This window comes from Malus domestica, chromosome 17, assembly GCF_042453785.1.
Source record: "Malus domestica chromosome 17, GDT2T_hap1".
Classification (NCBI taxonomy): Eukaryota; Viridiplantae; Streptophyta; class Magnoliopsida; order Rosales; family Rosaceae; genus Malus; species Malus domestica.
Window position 1 is genome coordinate 6,834,531 of NC_091677.1, and position 19,245 is coordinate 6,853,775.

The 19,245-nt window shown below is 38.1% G+C and overlaps 3 protein-coding genes, 2 long non-coding RNA genes and 4 other non-coding genes across 9 annotated transcripts; 7 read left to right on the forward strand and 2 right to left on the reverse strand.

Moving 5' to 3' along the window:
- Window positions 1-840: 840 nt before the first annotated feature.
- LOC103432110 (protein TIC 20-IV, chloroplastic-like) lies at window positions 841-3,509 on the reverse strand. The gene is made up of 3 exons (XM_029097851.2): window positions 3,391-3,509; window positions 1,857-1,993; window positions 841-1,677 (listed from the first exon to the last, which is right to left on the reverse strand). The coding sequence occupies exons 1-3, from the start codon at window positions 3,432-3,434 to the stop codon at window positions 1,019-1,021; spliced, it is 840 nt and encodes a 279-aa protein (XP_028953684.2). The 5' UTR covers window positions 3,435-3,509; the 3' UTR covers window positions 841-1,018.
- A 1,540-nt stretch (window positions 3,510-5,049) lies between these two features.
- LOC103404744 (putative pentatricopeptide repeat-containing protein At1g03510) lies at window positions 5,050-6,872 on the forward strand. Its single transcript, XM_008343701.4, has one exon. It carries the CDS (start codon window positions 5,146-5,148, stop codon window positions 6,436-6,438), a length of 1,293 nt encoding a protein of 430 aa, XP_008341923.3. The 5' UTR covers window positions 5,050-5,145; the 3' UTR covers window positions 6,439-6,872.
- Window positions 6,873-9,936: 3,064 nt separating this feature from the next.
- Window positions 9,937-12,304, forward strand: LOC103404746 (uncharacterized). Its single transcript, XM_070817109.1, has 2 exons — window positions 9,937-10,474; window positions 11,467-12,304. The coding sequence occupies exons 1-2, from the start codon at window positions 10,126-10,128 to the stop codon at window positions 12,156-12,158; spliced, it is 1,041 nt and encodes a 346-aa protein (XP_070673210.1). The 5' UTR covers window positions 9,937-10,125; the 3' UTR covers window positions 12,159-12,304.
- Window positions 12,305-12,516: 212 nt separating this feature from the next.
- LOC139193577 (uncharacterized) lies at window positions 12,517-15,188 on the forward strand. Its single transcript, XR_011577834.1, has 2 exons — window positions 12,517-13,828; window positions 14,746-15,188. It is a non-coding gene; the product is annotated as an uncharacterized lncRNA (long non-coding RNA).
- Window positions 12,786-12,932, forward strand: LOC114822852 (small nucleolar RNA snoR134). Its single transcript, XR_003771041.1, has one exon. It is a non-coding gene; the product is annotated as a small nucleolar RNA snoR134 (small nucleolar RNA).
- Window positions 13,168-13,256, forward strand: LOC114822851 (small nucleolar RNA U36a). The gene has a single exon (XR_003771040.1). It is a non-coding gene; the product is annotated as a small nucleolar RNA U36a (small nucleolar RNA).
- LOC114822826 (small nucleolar RNA Z223) lies at window positions 13,312-13,404 on the forward strand. The gene has a single exon (XR_003771017.1). It is a non-coding gene; the product is annotated as a small nucleolar RNA Z223 (small nucleolar RNA).
- LOC139193926 (small nucleolar RNA Z278) lies at window positions 13,474-13,588 on the forward strand. Its single transcript, XR_011578469.1, has one exon. It is a non-coding gene; the product is annotated as a small nucleolar RNA Z278 (small nucleolar RNA).
- LOC139193578 (uncharacterized) lies at window positions 13,957-14,566 on the reverse strand. The gene is made up of 2 exons (XR_011577835.1): window positions 14,473-14,566; window positions 13,957-14,351 (listed from the first exon to the last, which is right to left on the reverse strand). It is a non-coding gene; the product is annotated as an uncharacterized lncRNA (long non-coding RNA).
- Window positions 15,189-19,245: the final 4,057 nt, after the last annotated feature.

The following is a 19,245-nucleotide window of genomic DNA, read 5'->3' on the forward strand; positions in this document are numbered from 1 at the left end:
GCGGACTGGCTCTAAGTGGTAAAATATATGTCAAGAAAATGAATTAAAATTGGTTATATTAAGTTTATATAAACATGAGTTAGACCAGTTAGGCAAGATAATGTATGCTCAACTCACCTTTGGAATACCTCAAAGAGAAAGAACAAAAAAAAAAAAAAAAAAAAAAACCTCTTAGATATACAGTTCAATTCCACCCATTTATGACAAAAGAAAAAAGAGAAATGTTAAAGAGATATTTTCAAAGTAAGACTCTCTGCCACCTTACAATTAACGTCAATTCTTGTGCCAAAATTATAAAACATTGTGTGAAAAAACATGAAGTGACAGAGAGTTCATAGAGAATCCATCGTCTCCTTACCATTTCTCAAAAAACTAAACACTATCTCCCTTTGCTAATTCCTGAGTTCGTTTAGAAGTGCTTTTAAAATACCTGAAAGTGCTTTTAGTGCAAATGTTTCTGAAATCAATCCTCAATAAAAATTCAAGTGGATTATGGAAAACACTTGAAGTGCTTCCTGCAAAAAGCACATACTTGGCACATATCAAAATCAATTTTACAAAAAACGCTTTCAATTATTTTAAAAGCACTTCAAAACTAGCCATCTCTTGTATCGAACGCTTTTTTTTTTCCTTGATCCAAGGTGAGTAACGTCTAACGTGCTTATGCTTAGATTTCGTTTCTAAAAGCTTGGTGACATTTACCATTGAATATATATCTTCCATTAACATTGCTAAAAAGGTCCGATCAATTTTAGGCCAGCTTTGGCCTTTAATTTGTCCAAAACCTACCGAAAAACAGAAACAGTGGTTCAATAAAAAAAGTCCACAAACACTCCCCAATACGTAAACCAGAGGATTGTATTTCATATGTGTTTGTGTGACAGTCTCGTATAATCTAAACAATCAATTACTTCAATGCCCTGCTTAGTTACAAACCCATGCTACTAGGCTCCGCCAGTCTTGTATAATAATACATAAGAAAATAAGCCAAATAATCAATTTATAATAACACAACCCTTCAGAAAGGTTTATGGTATCCTTCTACTTGGAAAAGAGTATGGACTAAAGCAGGGGTACTAAAGAATGGGAGTTTAACATACTTGCCGGCAAGAGCACACCTTATACACTCGAGCAAGACCGAAACGTACACGACTGCCACGACCGCCCAGTATTCTATGCCGAATGTGCCGTTGAAGTGTATAAGCGGGAAAAAATTGCTCGAGTACCACACTACTTGCAGCATTGTTTCTAATAGCATTGCCATGATTACGTGGTACCTGAAGAAGTGAGGCCACTCTTTTCTCTTCACCACTCCAAAGTATGCGAAGAAGAAATATATCATTGTGAACCAATACGGTAACCTCTTTATTGCTCCTGGGACATAATAAACCAAGTCTCCAAACAATTCATAGTGTTCTGCTAAGGGTTGAATATAAAACCCGGCATCAGACATCTGCAAAGCGATTAAGTAGGGAAGACATGCTAAAGTTCTCCACCACCATTCCGGCTTCTCTTTCATTTTCGGAAAAGGTATACTGATTGAGTTACTCTTCTGTGCTTGTGCCAAAGTTGAAGATCTCCGTTGTCTTGGTAAGACGGATATGTTGTGTGACTGATCGCCTTGATCCCCTCTTAACAGTGTGGATGACGTAGAAGAAATGTGCAAGCTCGGCAATCCTGAAAATTACAAGTTTGGGAGAATGAGGACATAAACAATCTCAAAGATGCTCCTATCTAAAAAGCATTGCTTCTGTTATACATAACATATTAAGAGAGCTCCTAACACAAGCAACTGATTCATTTCAATCAGGTTATAGGAGAAACAAAGATGATACTCGACAAGAAACTTTGCATACCTTTCGGAGCCCAAGAATGCAGATTGTGACTAAGCTGTAGGCTCCTGCTACTTGACAGTATAGGCATTGCATTCAAGTTAGAACTGCATGCAACCCCGTTGCGCTTGTTCTGTGTTTTTAGATTCACATCCTTGTACCTAGTTAAAGACCAATATAATATAAGTGATTAACATGAGCTGGGAAACAATCATATACACTTAGCAACACTCTTGTTTCATTACTCAAATGCTGCTAATAATTGCCCCTATTCCAGACCAGAAAAAGAAAAGGTGGATCTCAAGACAATAAAAAACAAAACTGCCGTACTCTGTAAAAATACTCGGGAACAATTGAAACCAGTTAGAATCTGTCTTCCAAGCCTCGGAAAAAGCTCCTTACATAACATCTCTAACACGACTACTCTGTAAGCTCACTATCATCCTTTCTTTTGGTAATTAAAGATTCAACAAAACAGATTTCAGATCTATGTAGAACCATCACTTACTCATTGGAAAGTCATTCCGATCCTCCAAACTACACAAATTTTAGAAATTAGTTATGGCTTCCCTTAAACATACAAATAAGATGTTCCCAAATGTCACACTATGTTTAAGATTAAAAGTTTAAAGTATAACTCTACCGTGATATTACCCTAAAGCAAGGCAACTCAAGTGTGTCCCCTACTTAATCACACTTATAGCGATAATGAAAACAGTACAAATGATATATTAACTCAATGAAAAAAGTACTAAAATTAATAATCTCGGAGAACGTTAATCCTGCAAGCAAACAGAGGAAGAAGGCTTCACCAAAACTTCAGACCGCTTAAAATTGCCCATAAAAACTAATCATATTCTATTGCCAAGAATCTAAATATGCAGCCGAAACACAACTCATATTCCATTGCCAAGAATCTCTAAATCGATATCATATTCATACGCCTACAAACGAGAAATCAACAACTAATTACCAACAGACCTACTTTCCGACCTTGAATTTAAGGTTGAGCTTAAAAGAAGAGTGCTAAAATTACGGACCAATATTCAGCTCATGTAATGTAACAAACCTCTAAATCACATTCAAATTTTCATAAATTCCTAATTGTTCCCTCTTACATAACATCAAAAACTCTCTAACTCCGAAGAAATTTTTCGTTCCTAATCTCCGAAAATTATAAAATCAAAATCTTTCATCAAGCAAAACAACTCAGAAACAACCTACCACAGCTAAAGCACTGAAATAATTATTAAAAAACATTACAAACACCATTAACAAATTAACACCCCCCCCCCCAAAAAAAAAAACCAAATTCTTCGCTTTTCCAGGAATTAAGAAATCGAGAAGCGAAAAAAGGACGAGGCAAACGAAACCCAGAATTGGTTCCTTCTTTTGAATCTAATTTTCCAAAAAAAGAAACGACTTTTAGCATAATACAGCGTTTTCTCTGGAGATTAACATAAACAATCGTTTTTTTTTTTTTTGGTTCCAATTTTGTTGATTTTCGGAGAACGAAACTACGAAAGAAAGTGTAGCTGTGAGAAGGAAGAAAACGTACCGGGAGGCAAGAACGCTGAGGCGGCAGCCCAAGGCGATCGCCATGGCTTCTCGAGATGTGTTGTGGTTTCTCTCGCACTCTTTAGAAACTCTGGTGCAGTCGGCTTTTCTTTCTTTCCCCGCAAGTATATGGCCCACTCTTTTATGGTATTCCTCAGGGTCTTTGTTGTAATTACCAAAACTTCAGGGGTCTATGCATACGTTTCCATTTTTAGTGGTGTATTGGTTATTTTGAGGGAAAAATTATTTTGTAGTACGTTTTTACGGTGGTTGTAGTTCAAGTGGTTAAAATATTCATCATACGCAAATGGTCATTTACCACAGTGATGGAAAAGTGTTGAGTCATTGCATGATATCGTGCGTTCAAATCTCATCGATGACTAATCTAACATTTAATCTAACAAATCGTTTAAAAATAAATAAATATATATATATATATATTCATCATACACTCGAAATCTGTTGTTTAATATTTGGTTCTTCCCTTGAGTATCCATAATTGTTTCCTGCCAAAAAAGGAAAAAAAGTGCATGATGATGTTACAAAGTGCTAATAATAAATTAATTTTTTTTAATCATACTCTTTCTTTTAAGGATTTTTTTAAAGAAAAATTAATAAAAAGAGTTTGAAAACTTTGAATTTTAACGATAATGACAGAATAAAGGGTAAAATGAATGGATCCATGATTGACTTTTGAGTGTAAAAATATGATTTTTCGTTACAGTAAACAGTACCGTGAGCTTTTTGTTAAAATTCTTTTTTTTTTAATCATACTTTTTCTTTTAAGGATATAGGGGTGAATTTGAAGATTTAGTTGTTTTGAGAAAGAAATGTGGGATTGGTCTAAATTTCGTAAACTAATAATTTCTTTTTGTTTTGATTTTTTTTTAATTTTTTCTAACAATATACTCTAAACTATTTTAATTTATTAATAATGTCGGCAACCTCAGGTGCAAAACAAATTACATTAAGTTATTTGTTCGATTCTCCTTCTCCTCAATGTCACATGTCACTTATGTTGAAAAAAGAGAGGTGATATTTGTCTTCTCGCCTTATTTAGTTGAAAGGGTAGGTGAAAAAACATTTACTTTGTTAAAAGTAAAAGGGTAAGTGCGGGAATCAGCAAGAAAGTCTCATCTCATTTGTAAATATGGAAAATATTGGGCAACTTGAGAAATTAGAATTTCAAGTCAATATAACTTTTGAGCCTGTGACATCTAGATCGAACCAACTTCTTAGATTATGTTTGTAAATTATGTAATATGTCACATATAGGAAATAATCACGTTAATCATCATTTAAGTTGTAATTTAATCGTCAACAAACATGTCATATGGTTTACAAAATATGCTAGAGATACAATTTATTTAAACCATATTTTGTGAGTCATATGACATTGTTGTTGATGATAAGATAATTAAGTGTTGATTAAGTGCCTATTTCTTATTGATAACTCATCACATGATATACAAACGTAGTCTAAAAATTTAATCTCCTTAGCATTAGTCTTTAATAACATACAATGTAATGTTAAGGAGATTTTTTTAAAAGTGTAGCTATTTATGGACTCTCTGTCACCTTACAATTTAACATTATCGTACCAATATCATAAAATATTGTGCAAAAAACATGATGCGACAGAGAACAACATGGGGCATCTTTTCCAAGTCCCTCCCCTAAATCAGGGAACAAAGATGCAACTAAACTTGCTTGTTCAATGCTAAATACTTGATTGATCCCCAAAGCACAGAACAACATGGGGTCCTACAACCAATCAAACTTCCAACGGTTGCTTTCTTTCACCAAGCTCTTGACCTCCCATGTCAGCCAAGGTCGTCATGACGAAGCCCTTTCCATCTTCCACCACATGCAGACCTCACTGGCTCTATCTCTCGACCCCCATGTCTTCTCTCTTGTTCTCAAGTCCTGCTCCGCCGTCCACCGCCCGCAACTCGGCGTCTCCGTCCATGCCCACGTCGCCAAATCTTCCATCCTATCAAACCCATTTGTGGCTTCCGCTCTTGTCGACATGTATGGCAAGTGCGTGTCATTGTCGACCGCACGCAACCTGTTTGATGAAATTGCTCACAGGAACGTTGTTGTGTGGAATGCTATGATATCGCTTTATACGCGTAACGGTAATGCGTTTGATGCTTTGGGATTGTTTGAGGCAATGGATGTTGAACCCGATGTGTCAACTTTTAATACCATTATATCTGGTATGTCAGGATTGGATGATGGGTCGTTTAAGGCTGTCGAGTTCTATAGGAAAATGAGAGCGTGTGGAAGGGAACCGGATTTAATAACGCTGCTTGCTCTGTTACGTGCTTTTGTTGATATAGCGGCTTTAAGGTTTATTAAGGAAATTCATGGTTATGATGTGAGAAATGAGATTGACTCGCATTCCCAATTGAGTAGTGGCCTAGTAGAGTCCTACGGGCGCTGTGGTTGTCTTGCAAATGCGCGTAATCTGTTCCGCTATATGAAGAAAAAGGATGTGGTTGCATGGAGTAGTCTGATATCTGCATATGCACTTCATGGGGAGGCAAGAGCTGCATTGGAAATTTTCAGAGAGATGGAATTGGGGAAAGTAGAGCCTGATGAGATTACTTTTCTTGCGGTACTGAAGGCGTGCAGCCATGCTGAAGGATTAGCAGATGAAGCACTGCATTATTTTGGTCGGATGCGTGAGGTTTATGGTGTGCAAGCAAATAGTGATCACTATTCTTGTTTAGTAGATGTTCTGAGCAGAGCAGGGAGGTTGCATGAGGCATATGAGATCATAAGGAAAATGCCGGTGAAGGTGACTGCTAAAGCTTGGGGTGCTCTTCTTTCAGCATGTAGAACTTACGGAGACTTGGACCTTGCTGAGATTGCTGGGAAAGCTCTGTCCGAAATTGAACCTGATAATCCTGCCAATTATTTACTATTGGCAAGAATGTATTCTGGCTTAGGCAGGCACGAGGAAGCGCAACGAATGAGAAGGAAAATGAAGGAGAAGGGAGTGAAAGCATCATCTGGCACTAGTTGGGTGGTTTATCAAGACTAATATCAGGTGTTGGAAAGTTATCAGGCTTCGCCTTACTGCGAACAGCTTTCTTTCGCCTGTCAAATATCAGGCCAGAAAACTTAATTGAACCTAAACGGGGTTCAGTATAATGCAGTGCTTTTCGAACCAGTGGCAAGCTTCAAGATGTCTTCATTTTTTCAACACGATTTTTCTGCTTTTTTACTGAATTTTGAAGACGGTGAAGGGTGAAGATACATTGAGTTGCTTTAGGTCCTCGGTTGTATATGTAAAAATATATTCTTGAGTTATTTTGCGCTGCGTGGATGAAGAACGCACGCAGTTACAACGATCCAACAGAAGTGTCTCTGTCTAGAATTGTTCTTCACTTTTTCAATACTGCATTTCTGAACGACTCAACTCAACATTGTATGTGAGCTGCCTTGTTGAATCAAGGGATTTCATTCGTCTTAGAATTGTTATCACCAATGCATTCGTACATGTCATGTATCATCCCTAACAAAATTAAAGCCCTTTATTCAATGTATTTGGGATTTAAAACAACCGCATTGCAAGAGAACAAAAATGTGCAAATAGTGAATGTTCAGCGTCACATAGTCAATCATGTGTGATCACCCAATAAGAAGTTGTCATGGTGTTGACCTTAAAAACTACTAAGCCTACATGACACGTAGGCCGAGTAACTAATAAGCTAACTACGTCATTCGATTGTGTGCAGGGCCTGCCAACTAGTCGGTCGGGGAGTAAAATATGTTGATGTGGCGTTGGGCGCGCTGCTAACTTCTTGTTCTCGCGACTGCGGCCGAGGAAGGAACATGTCTCGGCTTTTGGGGTCTAGAGCCTGAAGACAAGGCTGCTAGTTTCTTCGAAGTTCACAAATCGTCGACGCCAGATTTGGTCTGGGTAATTATATTCGTGAGAGTATACGTACGCTAACTGGTACCAGATTGTACAGACACAAATACTCAAAAGTGATAAATGTCTTGATTGTAAATGTGGTTCGGCCGTCGGAATGCCGAACTCGAAAATGTACTTATGAATATCCAATCATAAAATAAAACTTGGCTTTCAATGTGACGAGCCTAGTAACCTGGTAACACCTCACTTCGCCGAGAAAGCTGATGATATGACCTCTACCAACAAAGACTCTGAAATCCTTGTTAACCGAGACTTGGATAAATAGCCAGTCAATCTCGAAGCAGTGCTGTCTATCCAAACTGAAGGTGCTCCTTAGTTGGCTGATTCTACGGCTCCAGTGATGTCTATCCAAACTGAAGATGTCGTCGGTTGCCTTCATAGTGCTGTCTATCCAAACTGAAGATGTGTTGGTGAAAAGAAAGGGGGAGAGGAAAAAATCTCAGAGTTGTTGAGAAGCTTTGTACATGGCAATTTGTGTGTTGATTTGAAGAGAGTTTTCGTCATTGCAGATTATCTGTATTTATAAGGGTGAACTTTCACGATGACTAGGTAACCAAGTTGCAGAGTCCTCCGTGAACCATACCTTGTGAAATAATAATCATGAACTACCATACATTCTCCTCTGACTTTTGGTGATATCGTAATGTTAATCACTGCGATGCATTGGACCTTTTAATCTTCATGGTACATCACCATCTTAATGTTTCAAACAGGTGAAATGGCATTTCCATATGCTAATCATCCAAAGTTGCATCCTTGTACCATTGTTCCACATGGTTCTGCATGCAAACCCATTCAAATATGGAATCCATGCAACTGACTAGATACCATTTTGATTAGGATAGAATCCTAAAGCTGCACGGAAAGTCCTCACATAACTCTCCTTACTGCCGTATTAATTGTAAAGGGTTGGCAAGCATCCAACTGTGCGATCTCCTTTAATTTCTCCACAATCCGATAAAACCCTTGATTATGCAAAAGAATCCCAAGCATAACTTTGTAAGCTTTAAGGCTATTTTCAAGATAATTACTAGGGTAAATTACATTTTCATACCTCAGGTTTGGAGTCTATTTCAACTTCATACAATATCTTCAAAACATTTCACTTTCATATCTTAAGTACTATTTTATTTCAAAATAATACATCCGTTACATTTTCCATCCATTGATCTGTTAAATGCTGACGTGGCTGCCACATATATGGCACGTGGCTGCCAAATGTCTGCCACGTGGCAAAAAAAATTTAATTTTTTAAAACCTAAATCTTCTAAATATAAATAATAATTAAAAAAAAGTTGAAATAAACCACCCCGTCAACCCCCCACCCCAAACCAAAACCCAGAAACCCACAACCCCCCAAAATCAGAAACCCAGAAAGAACCCCCACCTGCCTGCGAGCCTCCTTGTGCACCGCCCAACCCGTGGCCCTCCCTCCCTCTGCACCCACCTTCACACCCACCCTCTTCCCTTCTCTACACACTCCACACTCCTTAAATCCGGCGATGGCGATACGGGATCTGGAGGGTTTTTTTTTTTTTTTTTCCTGGTTTGCAGGGAAGAAGAAGAATAAGATGGGGGAGATGGGTTTGGGGGGTTGCGGGGAGAAGAGAGGAGGATAAGGGGGATAAGATTTGGGGGGGGGGGGGAAGGAGGGTGAGGTCGCGCGGGGGGGGGGGGGAGCGAGGTGAGGTCGCGCCGCGGGGGGGGGGGGGGAAGGAACTGGGTCTTGGGACTTTTTTTTTCCCTTCTTCCTCCCTCCTCTTCTTCTTGCTGCTGCTGCAGGTTTTTGGATTCTGGGTTAGGGATAGGGATTTGGGTCGCTGGGGGGGGGGGGGGGGGAAACTGGGTTTTGGGAATTTTTTTTTTTCCTTCTTCCTCCCTCTTCTTCTTCTTCTTGCTGCTGCTGCAGGTTTTTGGATTCTGGGTTAGGAGGGATTTGGGTCGCTGGGGGTGGGGGTAGGGATAGTGGGTTTAATTTTAATTTTTTTTTTTAAAGAAAATTCAGGTTTTAAATTTTTTTTATTTGCCACGTGGCAGACATTTGGCAGCCACGTGGCATACATGTGATAGCCACGTCAGCATTTAACGGATCAATGGATGAAAAATGTAACGGATGTATTATTTTGAAATAAAATAGTACTTAAGGTATGAAAGTGAAATGTTTTGAAGATGTTGTATGGGGTTGTAATAGACCTCAAAATCTGAGGGGCTACTGTGTAATTTACCCTAATTACTATGATTAAAATCAATAGTAATGCCAAGAAAAATCTCTTAATTTTCATAATCATCCGACCGCTTTAATTGGTTGGGCCGAAAAATGTAAAATTGAGTCCAAACACATGGTCTGGGTGAACCAAAACAAGGAGACAATATTATGTTCATCAGATACACCACATGACAATGCCACCTAGTACATCCAGCCTATGGTTTAACATGTGTAATCCAATGGGGTTTGTCCTACTGAATTTTTTCTCTTAAAACATAATTTTTGCACACCTTTTTTTCCTTTATGTATACAGTATACCTTGTTTATGTTCTCTTGTTTGATTTTATTCAATCTAAAGGCCTTAAATTTACAGAAAAAAAAAAAAAAACGAGAGTGCGAAAATCACTTTCTATTTTCATTCCGTGTCTAAGCGGACCGGACCTAATAGTGTGACATGGGTCAATTGTGAAGTGCTTTCGGGCCATAATACAAAAAGTCTGAACCTTCAAAACCCCAAAACACCAAATTCTGCAGCTCCATCGCTGCTACCGATAATGGCAGCAAAACCTCTCTAATCCCAAGCCATGGCGACTTCCATTCCCACATTCTCCGCTCCAACCCCCTCCATTCTCAGACTCAAAATCACTTCTTTTTCTCCCCCCAGAATCCAACCTCATATCCAAACAATCCCTTTTCGCAATTCACCCAAATTCCAATGTTTGAACCGAATCCAAGCTCAGAATTTTCCTGGGGTATCCTGGAAAACAAATGGGTTTTGGTTTGAGAGAAAGTTGAGGGTTCGTGCGAGTGCGAAAAATGAGGGTGTTGATGCAGCTGAGGAGGAGAGCAGAGGGGAGAGTACTATGCCTGAGCGGTTCAGGTACTTGACCAAGGAAGCTCCTGACCCTCCTGTCAGGTGGCCTTGGCTTGTAGGTAAACTCTTCTGCTCTCTTTCTTCTTCTTTTTACTATCTGTTTGGCTGCTGAGAAAATGTTGGTTAATGAAAGAGAGAAAACAGAGAAAGTTTGAGTATTTGGGATTGTTGTCGAATACCCCAAGATATTTTGAGAGCAGAAGGGACTTGCTTCCATGTATAAATACAGCTTGTTTGGTTAATTTCTTGTTAGAAAGTATATTGACATTTTTCACCAAGACTTTCCTCGAATTTAGAAATGTTTGAAGCGTATGTGAAGAAAAGTATATGAATTTGTCACCAGCATCTGAAAAATGAGCTAGCAGGTTGTAATATGTTTAGGCATTACAATGTGTTTGAAACTTCAACTAATTGTGTTTTCTCATAGTTTTACATTCGGTCTGATCGGGGATATTTCATGACTTAATCTTCACACGATGTAACACAATTAAGTTTATTGGTTTATATTGAAGACTGTCGTTTCTTATGGGTTTGTAAGAGATGATTTAGACTAGTGCTCTGATTAATGTGTCTTACTTCTTCATGCTTGACAGCATTCTCTCCCACAAATGCTTTTTCATTGCGATTGTATGAGTATAGAACGAATTGGTGAATCGGGATGCTTATGAAGTTTAGAAACTACTTAAGAGAGGGAAGAAAGCACTCGTTTGTAGAGTAAAACAGATCTGAGCACTGACTTTATTGATGTGATATTGTACTTAACCTGATGAGATGAAACTTTAATGTATTGGTTTAGACTATTTAATTCCTGATACGTGCACACATCAGTGGTGTTATGAGATGTTTTCTAGTTATAACTTTTTGAAGCCTCAATCGAAGCTGAAATAAATCGTTTCGTTATTTAGTTTCCGGTTGAGGCTTTCACGTATTAGTTTTTACAACCAATGCAACTTGATTTTCTTAACTCTCTCAAAATACTTTACTATGAATACAAATTGCACTATAATAGTTTATGGAGCTGACTAAATACTGTTTGTCATTGATCGTGCAGCGTTGGTCTTCCTTATCTATGCATGGAGAGCCGTCTTGCTGGAATTAGCTAACTGGAGAAAGGCTGCTGTGGGCGTTGTCCGTTTTGTTGGATACCCCTTGAAACTTATCCTGGCCCTAATCTTCCATTTCATTGGTGATCCCATTACTTCCGTGATCAGATTCATAGAAACAACATTGTATGCCATACGCTCTTTCTACTCTGGCATAGTGGCATACGCTCCAATTCCAGAGTTGACGACAGTGATCATACTTGCATCAACTGTTCTTGCTATCGCAGAAGCTGTTGTTCCAAATGCTGTAAACTGTCAACCTTTTCTTCTCACAGCATCTGGTGTAGTAGGCTACGCAGCAGTGGCAGGTTACATCTCAGAGCCTTTCTTCTGGACGATTCTAGTAGGGTTCTACGGTTACTCACGATTAGTTAAAAAGAGGGATGATGTTACATCCGCATTGCCTGCGGCAGCTGTGATGTCTGCCATAGGAGAACCATGGGTTAGAGTTTTGGTGATCGCATCGTATCTGGCCTTGGCCATTTTTCATCACTCAAAGAAGGTATCAGATACGGAGGAGGAAATTGTAGTGGCTAACAGGAAGCTTCGAATGCCCTTGCTTGGTGCAGGTTTAGCCATCGGAATTCATCTTGCTGCTAAGTGGGCTGGCTACCGGCATTTGACATGGATGATGGTATGAGTGTAAGAATACCATTATCTGAGATTGATGTAGTTTAAGCGAAGTTCCGCTTTGGTCCTGCAGTTTCAGTTGTCTCGAGTTAACCCTTGGTAGATTGTAGACTTTGTAGTGTGCTAATTTATGCAATTCAAGGACAATATTACTTACATGGTTAAATTTGTCGATCTTTGCATCGTAAGTAGCTCGTGAGTGACACTGAGGGAAATCGGACTTGTCTGAGGTAAAAACACCACACATACCTCTTGCGTAATGATCGTGTTGAAAAAATTGCAGAATTGCGGGGTTGAATTGCAAATTTGCAACAATATGAGTTCAAAACGCAACAACTGAAATTAAAAGGACCGAAGTGGAACAAAGACCGTAGAGGGGGTAGATTCGTAAGAAGATGACTATTAGACCATGAATGCTAAAACGATGCCGTTTGCGCCGTAACAATCGCGCAGAACAAGCCCTAGGGTTTCCGTAGGGCTTTGGATGCCTATATAAACAACACTAACCCCCGCTCCTTGTTCAAACTCTCCAGTCTCCATCGAAGCCTCCTCTGCCCTCTCGTCCAGAATTCCCCCAATTCCCCTTCATACAATCAAAACCCTAATCTTTAATTTCTGCAATTTATAGTTTGCAATCATGCACGATGCACCCCGGGCTTCTCTGAGAGTATATTTCACTGAAGAAGAAAGCCCCAATGCTCGTGCTAGAACGTCGCCGTCAAGTGTTGCAGTTTAGCCTCGCTCTTCCCTACGGCTTTTCTGTGTCAAATCGACGGCTACATCTCTCCTAAAACCCTAAATAATTTTATCAATTTTCAGTTTCATAGTCCGATCCGATCCGCCTCGACACACCTTAAGCCTGTTTTTGAAAAATCTCCGAAAACTGAGCTAGTCATGGAGGCGCAAATCCAATGGCGGAGTCACACGTGGGGGTTTTTCTCTTCTCATAGTATTTCCTCTAAAAACGTCCGCTAAATTTTCTATTTTTTTGTGGATTTTGATATCTTTTGTTGAATTTTTGGCTTTGATTACAAATTATCCGCGCTTCTGAGAGCAATCGATGAAGTAGAATGTGATAATAAATGGTTGAATTTCTTGATATGAGCCAATTTGTTTTGTGATTTGTTGGTCTCTGTGTTTGAAAGGTTGAATTTTTCGGTTAATTGTGGCGCTGATGACTGAAATATACAGCTTTATGCCAGTTCTGCTTCAGAAAATTCGTGATCGAGAGAGCTGTTTCATACTCTGAGCCCTTTGTGTATAAATTTATTTGATTTGGTTTTTTGATGATTTGTATTTTATGTTGGGATTTTGATGATTGTGTTGCCGATGATGATTGAATCCGCTTGTTCGAGGTACAGTGGAACTGAGACCCTGTTTACAGGGAGAACCCCTCGGCGAAGCTGCATTTCATATGAATTTTATGGATTTAACTGAGGTTTTAATTTTTTTAATAATTACTGCGAATGTTTTTGTGTTAATTGTTTTGTTTTTCTCCTATAAGATTTGATTACTTGTTTGTTTTGTTGTGAATTGCTTCTGTTGATTGTTAAGTGTATTTTTGCTCACTACCATTTTGTATGGAGTATTCTTACCATTCTATTTATCATAGTTAGATAAGTTTGAATTTTGAAATTTGTGCTTATTCACCATACGAATCTTAAAATTCAAACCCATTAGGCCTCGTTTGGCAGCTCGGACTGTACTGACTATTTCAGTCGGATAGGATAAAAGTCGTCGGATAGTACTGACTAAATTAGTCGGGCGTTTGGTATTGTATCGGATTAATTTATGCATCGGATAATACGTCGGACTATAATATTTTTTTTTTAAATTCACAATAATTGTTGTTAAAATTAAACAAAACAAAAAAAAAGGAAGAAAAAACAGAAAAAAAAAAAAAGAAAAACAGAAGAATAAAAAACCCAGGACTCTTCTCAGTCGCACCTTTCTTCTTCACCATCTTCCTCGTGCATCAATCCCACCATCGACGACCGATTGCAGAGGAGTAGTGGCCAGGGTCGATAACTCGGAGCCTATATTCGAATTCTTGTCCCCCTCCTCGTCGGAGCCCAGCTCCCTTCCTTATCGGAGCCCAGATCCGAGTTGCTATCCCCCTCCTCGTCGGAGCCTAGCTCCCTTTCTCGTCATCCTTCTCGTCATCGGAGTCCAGATCGAAAGAATTTGAATCATCATCTTCCTCCTTCAACCCATGGAATGTTTTGTTGTCAGAAATCAAAGGCGAACAGAGAGGTGGGGGTGTGTGTGCAAAGAAGGAGGAAGGAAGAGAGACAGAAAAAAAAAAGATGGCGACGAAGACGAACTTGGAAGTAGACGAGAGATAGCAGGTGATGGGACAGAGTTGAAGGAGAGTGCGTGAGAGAGGGACGGAGTGAGCCAGTGTGAGCGAGAGAGATGCAGCCGACTAATAATACAGAGGTTTGGGATGGGATAAATAAGCGGGTATGAAGGGGATAAAACAAGTGGGGCCGGATTAAGTAATACGGTGCTTATTTAATACGACGTTCACCAAACATCCGCTTTGTATTATTAGTACTATCCGGTGGTCTTATACGGCATGCCAAACGAGGCCTTAGTATCTAATGGTAACTCATAGTATGATAAGCATATACCATATTAAATGGTAATGAGCAAAAATGCTCCCTTATTCTTACCAACCGTCCCAAATTTTTTTCTAATTCGTCATCAATTTACAATTGCAATTGATGCCCCTACAAATCATGTGTTTGCGGTACGTTGTTAGGAACGGTGGCGCAATAGGAAGAACGAGTTTTGGGTTTCAAAACGGCCCTCTCGCAGGTTGTTTGTATCGGTTTTGCAGTTTTGGAGCGGATGGACCGCTCGAACCGGGTCGTTGCTGCTGCTAATCTTTTTGTGACTCGGGTTGATGCTGCTAATCTTGTTGTGACTCGGGTAGATGCAGCTAATCTTGTATTGTTGACAGAATTAGATTTTTGTAGTGATTGGTTTGCAGGAGAATCAAGCTTTTGCAAATATATAACGTATTTCTAACATGCAATTTGTTCGTGATATTCAGACCAAATGCGAACATGCAAGACTCATTAAGTTTTAAGAAAACTTTAAAAAAAATCATATAACTCTTAAGGCATGTTGTAATAATCACAAGAAACCTTAGTCAATTCCAAGGACAACCCTCCTTCAAAATTGCATCTCCAAATGTCCTAAGGCTCGTGGTCTCATCCTAGCCAACGGAATTTAGTTACTAACTTTTATAAAACAAAATATTATTAAGATCATAGATGGAAAACACCTGGAAAATAAACTTGAATTGTTGAATTCTTGAAAGTAGTGCCTTTTCTAAAATAATGTGTTCATCTCTCTAATGGCCAAATAAAGTTATTTATGCTACTACAAAATAAAATCCTATTTAGAAAATGTCTTCTAAAATAATGCGTTCTCTAATGGTCTAATAAAATAAGATAATTAGGAAATAAAATGTTTCATATTTAAACTTAAATTCGGACTGCAGAGAAAATCCATCTTTTGACCAACCAAATCAACTCTGATTTGGTCCCAAAAGGTTTCTTTTTAAAGCTTGAGACGTCTCTAACAAATCATCAGAAGGAATCTTCCTTAAAATATGCCATCTTGAACTTCAAATACTCAAAGTGTCTAGAAATGTCAATTCGGGAAAGTTGTGCGCTAGGTCTTTTTTTTTTTTTTCCGTCATAGTCAAACGGCTTGGTAGAAAAATCTGGAATTTTAATACAATCATCTTGAAATACTCATGAACATTTTCCAATTGAAATCACTCCAAAATTCATCCGTTTGACCACTTCCTGCATTAAAAATATAATTCAAAGTATCAAAATTCTTTCAAAATAATAACAAAAATAAACTAAGATTAAGGTAATATATAATATAATATTGACTCATCACTCATCTCAACCATTCAAACACTACCCTACGAGACAATGCCACTTGCTCACATTTGAGCCTAAGATCTCTAACAAACTTAATCACAACCCTTCAGCAGTGACACTAATTTACACACACTACTACAAAAGGGCCTTATTGTGTCGGTGGTTGGTGTGTGTTTTATATAATATAGTGACGGATAAGACATTTCTGACACCTACTTAACATGTCGGAATTACTATCGGTTATAAGCGATATAAATTGTATATGTCGCTTATAACCGACATAAACTGTTAATATCACTTATAACCGACATAGATTTTAATATTTTTTTAAATAGTGGTGTTGCATAAAGAAAAGCGTGTCGCTTGTAACTGACATAAAGTTAGCGTCGGTTAAAAGAAGACTGGTGTCACTTCTACCCGACACTAATGAAAGTTTTTAAATATTTTCAAAGCATGTGTCGGTTGTAGCAGGCATGGATTTTAATTTTTTTTTAAATAGTTTGAAACACAATGTTGGTTGTAGGCGACATATTGGTAGCCTTTGTATACCCTCCCCATGTTTTCTTCTTCCTCTCTCGCATCTTTCTTATTTCTTCTTCCAATTTATAAACTATCCCCCGTGTTTTGTTCTTTTTCTCTTGCATCTTTCTTATTTGTTCTTCCAACTTCATTAATTCCTTATTCTTCATAGTAAGTTTTTCTTGCTTCTACTATTTTTACTATTTTCTCTTATGTTTATTTTTATTTACAATTTAATTTTGTAGGGATTTTATTTGAGCTGGTTGAATACATAAAGAATTAATCAACAACGGATAATTTGAAATATTTAGGCGGGAATTTTCTCGCTTGTTTTGCATGAGGAATTGGATTGAGAAGAGTTTGTAGTTCGTGTCAGACTTAGTGTCGGTTTTAACCGACGCCAAGTACATTTAATTCGACGCAAGTTTCATTATCCGTAAAGTGTGTCAGAAGATGGTGTCGGTTAGAACCGACACCAAATTTCATCTAAACTAACGCCACATGAATTTCAATAAAGTGTGTCCGGAAGTGGCTTCATTTTATTCGAAGTGCATATCAGTAAAGTGTGTCAGAAGTTGGTGTCGGTTTTAACCGACACCAAGCTTCATTTAATTCAACACCAGTGGCTTTTAATTTGACGTCAGTGCAATCAATGTCTGTTTTAACCGACGCCAACTCAGTATCTATATTTAAATCCCTTTCTTCCCCATTTCATATGTGCTTTCATTTCTTCCACAATTTCAGTCTTTCTCCTTCTCCTTTCTTCCCCCGTTTCAATTTTTCTATTTCTCCTTCTAGTAACTTTTGCTATGGATCAACATTTTGCAAATCAACTTTATGAGGAACTCCATTTCGAAGATGAAGAGTTCGAAGGTGGTTCATTTTTAAATTATTATGATTATTAATTTCAGTTTATGTTTTGTATTCTAACTAGTATTATGCTTAAATTGAAAATTGATTTTTGTTTCTTGGTTTTTAATTGTTTTTTCTATATTTATAAGTATGAACTCAACGGAGATGCGGATCCTCAATTCCTAATTGGAAAGAACAGCCTTGTTCATTTGATTCGTCTGGAAAATGTATTAGTGATAATTCTAGTGCTTTTTCAAAACATGTAGCGGTAGAGATTAGAGATCACATAAATCATCCGTTTATGATTTATTTTATTATACCTTGAAATTTGTCTAATAAATTCTCTTATTTTTTCAGGAGATAGCTATAAAGAAATAAGCATAATCGTCAGTTGAAAACAATGAACCACACAACCAGTTCAAGATCTTTTGCAAGAGTTCGGGAAGAATATATGTATAGGTTGTACATTTTTAAGAATTGTAGTTAATTGTAGTTATGGTGGATAATTGTTAGTGTTTGGTACTATTGTTATTGTTAATAGTTTTATTAATGTTTGCTTTGGCCTATATATGAAATATGGTGGGAATGATTTTTATATAATTTTTTTTAACATTAATAACTAAAAACTGAAGCCAATTTGTTTTTTATTATTAATATATTTGGTGTCGCTTATGGGCAACAACATAATAATTATTTTATTTATCGAGATGTTAGGTAATGTCGGTTAGGATTGACAATAGTTTGATATTTTAATGTTGCTTCTAAGCGACGTAAAGTACGATGTCACTTTTAACCGACGTTGTTGTTCTTTTTTATTTTATCTTACTTTGCTTCTTGATGGCGGATTAAGGGGGCTAACCGACGTCAATACCTTTTTCGTGACGCTAGCAATGGTGTCGGTTCCCCTATCCGACATTGCATGATTTGATGTCGGATTTATTCCAAAAATTCGACAATAATTGGGGTTTCTTGTCAGTTTTTACACCGCCAGTGATAGTCTTTTTTGTAGTAGTGACATCAGCATGAATAGTTTAACTCTAATAAATCAGTTTAGAGAGCCTTAATTCCCAACATCATGATCGTATGTAGTCCCGTTGAAATATACGTGCACCATAATTCATAGCAAGCATAAGTGCTTAGTATGGTACATTAACTTGCAGTCGAAGCAATCTAACTCGAACACGTCCTAATCCTAACTCAAACCTCTATCTCTTCTCGGGTTTTGGGTAGGTGCTGCCTCAAGGGTTTCACATGGTTGAGCATTGATGAGTTTGAACAGAAGCTTTGACACGGGAAGAACAATGTTCAAGCCTTTTCCATACATTGCTTTTTCTACATAGGCTTGGTCCAATATGGCAGCTGCGTGCTGAACATGCGACTTCTGGGGTTGCAATGGTGAATCTGGGCTCATATGTAGTTGCTTCATGGGTTGCAATGATAAATCAGGGCTCACAAGTCGCATGCACTTCACATACGCAAGTGCAGTCAAGCAACGTGAGCATAAAAACAAGATTTTTTTTGCGAAGGTTGAATGGTATAACTACATAGTTGACTTGAAATGATCACCACGAAAAGGGCATATAGGTTAAGTTCTAGTACCATGCATATGGTTATATCTTTTGCCTGTCTGCCGATTTTTTTTGGTGCAGCCATGGATACCAAACCAAACTCAAAAGTTTGTCTTGTCCGTGATTTTATTATGTGCATTTCTCGAGTCCCATGTTTCCCTAGCACTATCAGCGAAAACCAATCTCTCTCCGGCGATCAAACCATTTTTTCCGCAGGTGGGATTTCGAGCTAGGCTTCTTCAAACCAGGTCAG